The 5,993-nt window shown below is 46.3% G+C and overlaps 1 protein-coding gene across 1 annotated transcript in view; it reads right to left on the bottom strand.

Annotated features, from left to right (window-relative positions):
* LOC140253781 (maestro heat-like repeat-containing protein family member 2B) overlaps positions 1-4,370 on the bottom strand; it is a 17,020-nt gene extending 12,650 nt beyond the window's left edge. Inside the window, 2 exon segments of the mRNA XM_072339703.1 lie at positions 3,743-3,820; positions 4,229-4,370. Of these exon segments, the coding sequence (XP_072195804.1) occupies positions 3,743-3,820; positions 4,229-4,370 (220 nt within the window).
* Between the last annotated feature and the right edge of the window lie 1,623 nt (positions 4,371-5,993).

Raw genomic sequence — 5,993 nt, 5'->3', positions numbered from 1 at the left:
TCTATCAGCAAGGGAATATGATTATTTTCACACTTGCAGCTGAAATGTGTGCCCCAGTGGCGCAGCGGTAGAATTGCCGCTTGCAACACCAGAGGGCCCGGGTTTGAATCCCCCCTGTGCGCAAGGGGTAGAAGTGCCGCTCTGCTACACAGAGGGCTCGAATCCTGGGAGTTGGACTCGATGATCTCTAAGGTCCCTTCCAACTCACACAATACTATGATACTATGATACTATGATACTATGATACTATGATACTATGATACTATGATACTATGATATTATGAAATAACTCTGCTGGCAAAACTCTGCGGTTCAGGTCAAGTCAGAGAAACATCTGAGGGAGACTGTATGACTGATAATAAATAATACACGCTCTGAAAGCCACTGCAAGTTATTTAGGTTGTTGGATTTAACAGGACATAATGGTCCCATGACAGGCTTTTGCTCTTCCTGATAATCCAGGTTCTGTGCAGTGTGCATAACTGTGCCGGGTAAGTAACAAGATAGAAACCATTATAATGAGTTAATACAGTTCCGTTTCCACAGTGCACATTTATGATTGCAGCCAATTCCCTCTAAGCTGCCAAAAAAAAATCCCCCTGTTGTAAGCAACTTTACTACTCCCATCATAAGCCCTATCACAGCAGCCACCCATGTGTACAAGACAGGCAAGGTGCTTCCTGAACTCCTTTCCCACAGGCACCCCTGTACAGATTCTGCAGGCACAGGTGATCCAGAGAGACCAGATATGTGTCATCTTCAAGCTAGAAGCCACACAAAGCTGCTGTAGTGGGGCAAAGCTAATAACCCTTGTGAGAACATATTACTCTGGGCCTCAACATGAGCTGAAACATTAGTGTGGGCTTCCGGTTGACATAGAATCTGATGCGAGTGCGCTCAAATCTGCTTGTAAAAGTCTGCTGGGACGTTTGAATCTCTGGAGAATGGGATGCTCGCTGAAGCTTTCTCAACATACTTTCAGCACTCAAGAGTATAATAAAAATTAAGGGATCTGCCAGACATCTGGATGGCCCTTTTCGTATCCTGGGATTATTGCAATATAAGCAGCTTGGAATAAATTCTAAGGCAGATGGAACCATAGATTCTATTACAACCCCCTATTTTTGAGGCTTTATGATTATGCACACTTTAGTTGCTTACAGTGACCACATCTGATGTTTGCATAATGCAATTTTTCTTTGGAAAGTTTTCAGCACTAAGGGTTCAGACTTCACTGAGAATAAACTTGGGGGGGATCACATCCTTTAGCCCATGTAAAAATGCAGTCGCTGCCAGCCTTTGCATTGAATATTCTATTTTCTCCGGGCTGTAGTGAAGGAGTTTGACCTGTTTTGTAAGGTGAATTGGGGAAGAGTTTTGCAACATAGTGGAAAATCTGTTTAACTGACCAATAGTAAAAAGCAGTCTTAGATTGGACGTGATGTAAAGCCTGATTAGAAAACTAACTACAGTCCTTCGAGTCTAACATCACTGAACAGACACACTTTTGCAGCTCGTCAGGCTGACCAACCTGCATCCATGCTACCAAAGAGAGACTGCATCAAAAGAAAAGGATCTGGCTGCATCTTCTGCTCTCCTTGCTTTGGAGGTGCAGGACTTTGACTAGAACACTGAGAAACAAACTGTCCTCAAGAGAAAAATTGATTTCATCTAATTTCAGTGATTTAAATCACAGAATTGAAGGCTGTAAAAACTATCAAAGTTCATTCTAGAAGGCATTCCTGAGAACTTTTCCGTACTGAAAAAAAACTAGATGCAATGTGTAACACTATAATGTGATGGAAAGTCACAGCAAGGTAGCAAAGTCCTAGGCTGCAGTAAGTGAGGAGTAAGCCTGAATTGCAACAGCCATAGATATAGAAACAAAAGGGGGGGAAAAAATGGCAAGAGAAAAAATAGAAAACCCAACTGCTTACTCCTGGAAGGCCTCAGGTACACAGGAATCTCCAGTGGGATACCTTGACCTCCAATGTCAGCTCTGAAATGAGGTCTGTGAAGAGGTGGACCCTGGCTTCCCATCACTGATTCCCATAGAAGGCTAAAAAATCTAAATGTCTAAACCACTGAAACCATAAGGCAAGCAAAACTCTTGTGATATTTTAAAACATAGTCCGTTAACTTCTAAATTGCACTAATGAAAACTAGCTGAGGCTGTGGTTGATTTTAGGAGATTACTTCTACATGTATAAATCTTCTGTCCTATGGATTTTCAAGAACATATAGAGATAGCACTGATTGACATGTGTTTAGTGTGGGCATGGTTGCGATGGGTCAACAGCTGGACTAGATGACCTTAATGGTCTCTTCCCCAAGCTGTGGGGTTGGTCACCTCCTGCGACAGCACGGGGAAGGGGCCAGAGTTCCCCAGCCCATGGGTTCTTCCTTGCTGGCATGACAGCAGGCTTTCATCGCATAACCCAGCACTACATGGTTGCTATGAAGTCCATATGGATTTTGGAAGTGTCACAAACAACAAGTAAAACGGCCTGTTGTGGAAGGGGAGACGATGTGCAGTGATGAAACGACAGCACCTTCAGCAGCAGCTGTCACCTGCCACCAGCACGTGCATGGGGTTGTAGGCCGGACTTGCACTGTGTGGGGCAGCACTCCAGTACCGATGAAGACCAGGAGGCCTCCCACACCCCTAGGGTGAAATCGGAAGTGCTCAGCTCGCTCCCTGAGGTGCCTGTACACCAATGCACACAGCATGGGGAATAAGCAGGAGGAGTTAGAAATCCGTGTGTTTGGGCAGGAGATTGTGATCTGGTGGCAATTACAGACACACGGTGGGGACAGCTCACATGGCTGGAATGTGGTCATGGATGGCTGTGTCCTTCTCAGGAAACAGACAGGCCAGCAAGGAGAGGTGCTGGAGTTGCTCCTTATGTGGGAGAGGCAACTAGAATGTACTGAGTGCTGTCCAGGGGGCGGATGAGCAGTGAGTTAAGAGTTTGTGGGTTGAGAATGAAGGGGCAGGCTGGCATGGGTGATACTGCAGCGCATGTCTACTACAGGCCACTGCATCAGGACAAGAAGTTGAGGCCTTCTTCAGGCAGCTGATAGCAGCCTCGCACTTACAGGCACTGGCAATCATGGAGGACTTTTTGCTGGAAGGCCTGCTCAGGCAGCCATCCACAGTCCAGGGAGGTTCCTCCAGTGCACTGATGATAACCTGATGCAAATGGTGGATGAGCCAACTAGGAGAGGAGCGCTGCTGGACCTTATTCCCACTAACAAGGAAGGTCTGGTTAAAGTGATGAAGGCTGAGGGCAGCCTTGGTTGCAGTGACCATGAGACGGGGGAGTTCAGGATCTCATGTGGCAGGAAAAGAAATACCAAGCAGAATCACAGCCCTGGACTTCAGTAGGGCCAACTTTGGCCTTTTCAAGCAGTTGCTGGGGAAGTCCCCTCTTTTCACTTCTTAGCCAAGATTCTGGCATTTAAAATGTTTTAATACGTAATATATATAATTATTTTATTTTTAGCTCAGCTTTCCTTTTCATTCTTTCTCCCGACTCCACTCTCAAAGATAAAACTCTCTTATTCTCCTCCACATCTCGCTAGAAAAAGGAAAGTCTCAAGTTGTTGTGACTGAGTAATTTTCGCCTCAAACAGACTCTGAGAGGGAACAAAGAAAAGCTGCTTTCCTCCTGGGATCTCTCTGACAGAGGCAAGCTGCAACTGGGACCTCAGCAACAGCAAAGGCAGGAGTGGCCAGTACCTGTCTGTGGACTCAGGCAGCCAGAAGAAGTTGTCAATTGAGACTTCTGTGTGACAGTGGGGGGAGGATGGCCACCACCTGGCACAGGGAAGGGCTATGAGCATGCTCTGCTGCATGGATGACGTGCAGCCGTGCAGGATGCAGACCATCAGTGGCACCAGAAAGAAGAAGGGGGAGAAAGAATGACTTGCTGCATCCTTGACTCTGCAGGGCCTAACCATGCACATTCAGCACAATGAGCAGCGCCTGCTCCCTTGACGTGCTGCTGAGGCCTTAGCCTAAATTTCAGACCAGTGACCCTGTGAGTGCACTGTTAGCAAGCTTGGTGTGTGATGAAAAACTGGGAGGAGTTGCTGACACGCTAGAAGGCTGTGCTGCCACCCAGTGAGACCTAGACAGGCTGGAGAGTTGGCAGGAAGAAATGTAATGAAATACAACAAGGGCAAATGTAGAGACTTGTGTCTGAGCAAGAACAACGCCAGGTACCAGTATAGGTTGGGGACTGTGACCTGTTGGAGAGCAGAATAGGGGAAAGGGAGACTTGGGGGGTCCTGGTGGACAGCAGCGTGACCACGAGCCAGCAATGCAAGAAGGCCAGTGGCATCCTGGGGCATACCAGAAGGGGCATGGTTAGTAGGTCAAAAGAGGTTCTCCTCCCCCTCTACTCTGCCCTGATGAGACCACATCTGGAGTATTGTGTCCAGTTCTGGGCCGCACTGTTCAAGAGGGATGGGGGAACTGCTTCAGAGAGTCCAGCGCAGAGCCACAAAGATGTTGAAGGGACTGGAACATCTCCCTTATAAGGAAAGGCTGAGGAAGCTGGGTCTCTTAGCTTGGAGGAGACTGAGAGATGCCTCATGAACTGTTTATAATATGGAAATAGTGTTTGTGTCAGGAGGATGGAGCCAGGCTCTTCTCAGTGACATCCAGTAATAGGACAAGGGGGTAATGGGTACAAGCTGGAACATAGGAGGTTCCACAAAAATATGAGAAAAAACTTCATGGTGAGGGGTAACAGAACACTGGAACGGGGCTGCCCAGAGAGATTGTGGGGTCTCCTTCTCTGAAGACATTCAGAACCTGCCTGGACTTATTCCTGTCTGACCTAAGCAAGGTGTTCCTGCTATGGCAGGGGGATTGGACTAGATGATCTTTTGAGGTTCCTTCCAAACCCTGACACTGTGATTCTCTGATTGAGTAACTGGTATGGCAAAGAGACGGCAGCTATTAAAATGAAGACTTGGAGAAAAAAATACTATTTTCACTTTTCAGCCAAGATTAAGGCATATAATTTTTTTAAATAAATGATACATTATTTTTTAGCTCTTCCTCTTCTTCTTTCTCTTTTCCTTCTTTCTCTTCTCTTTCTCTCTCTTCTCTCTCTCTCTCCTCTCCTCTCCTCTCCTCTCTCTCCTCTCCTCTCCTCTCCTCTCCTCTCCTCTCCTCTCCTCTCCTCTCCTCTCCTCTCCTCTCTTCACTTATCCTGTCTTCTCTTATCCTGTCTTCTCTTATCCTGTCTTCTCTTCTCTTCTCTCTCTTCTCTTCTCTTCTCTTCACTTCTCTTCTCTTCTCTTCTCTTCTCTTCTCTTCTCTTCTCTTCTCTTCTCTTCTCTTCTCGTCTCTTCTCTTCTCCTTCTCTTATCCTATCTTCTCTATCCTCTCTCCTCTCCTCTCCTCTCCTTTCCTTCTCGTCTCTTCTCTTCTCTTCTCTTCTCTTCTCTTCTCTTCTCTTCTCTTCTCTTCTCTTCTTTTCTCTTCTCTTCTCTTCTCTTCTCTTCTCTCTCTCGCTTCGCTTCGCTTCTCTTCGCTTCTCTTCGCTAATCCTGTCTTCTCTTCTCTTATCCTCTCTTCTCTTCTCTTATCCTCTCTTCTCTTACCCTCTCTTCTCTTATCCTCTCTTCTCTTCTCTTCGCTTCTCTTCACTTCTCTTCACTAATCCTGTCTTCTCTTCACTAATCCTGTCTTCTCTTCTCTTATCCTCTCTTGTCTTATCCTCTCTCCTCTCCTCTCCTCTCCTTTCCTCTCGTCTCTTCTCTCACTTATCCTGTCTTCAATTATCCTGTCTTCTCTTCTCTTCTCTTCTCTTCTCTTCTTTCTCTCTTCTCTTCTCTTCTCCTTCTCTTCTCTTCTCTTCTCGTTCTCTTCTCTTCTCTTCTCTTCTCTTCTCTTCTCTTCGCTTCTCTTCTCTTCGCTTCTCTTCACTTCTCTTCACTAATCCTGTCCTTCTCTTCTCTATCCTCTCTTCTCTACC

The sequence above is a fragment of the Excalfactoria chinensis genome, chromosome 1 (genome assembly GCF_039878825.1).
Source record: "Excalfactoria chinensis isolate bCotChi1 chromosome 1, bCotChi1.hap2, whole genome shotgun sequence".
NCBI lineage: Eukaryota > Metazoa > Chordata > Aves > Galliformes > Phasianidae > Excalfactoria > Excalfactoria chinensis.
This window is presented reverse-complemented; position numbering and strand designations above follow the sequence as displayed.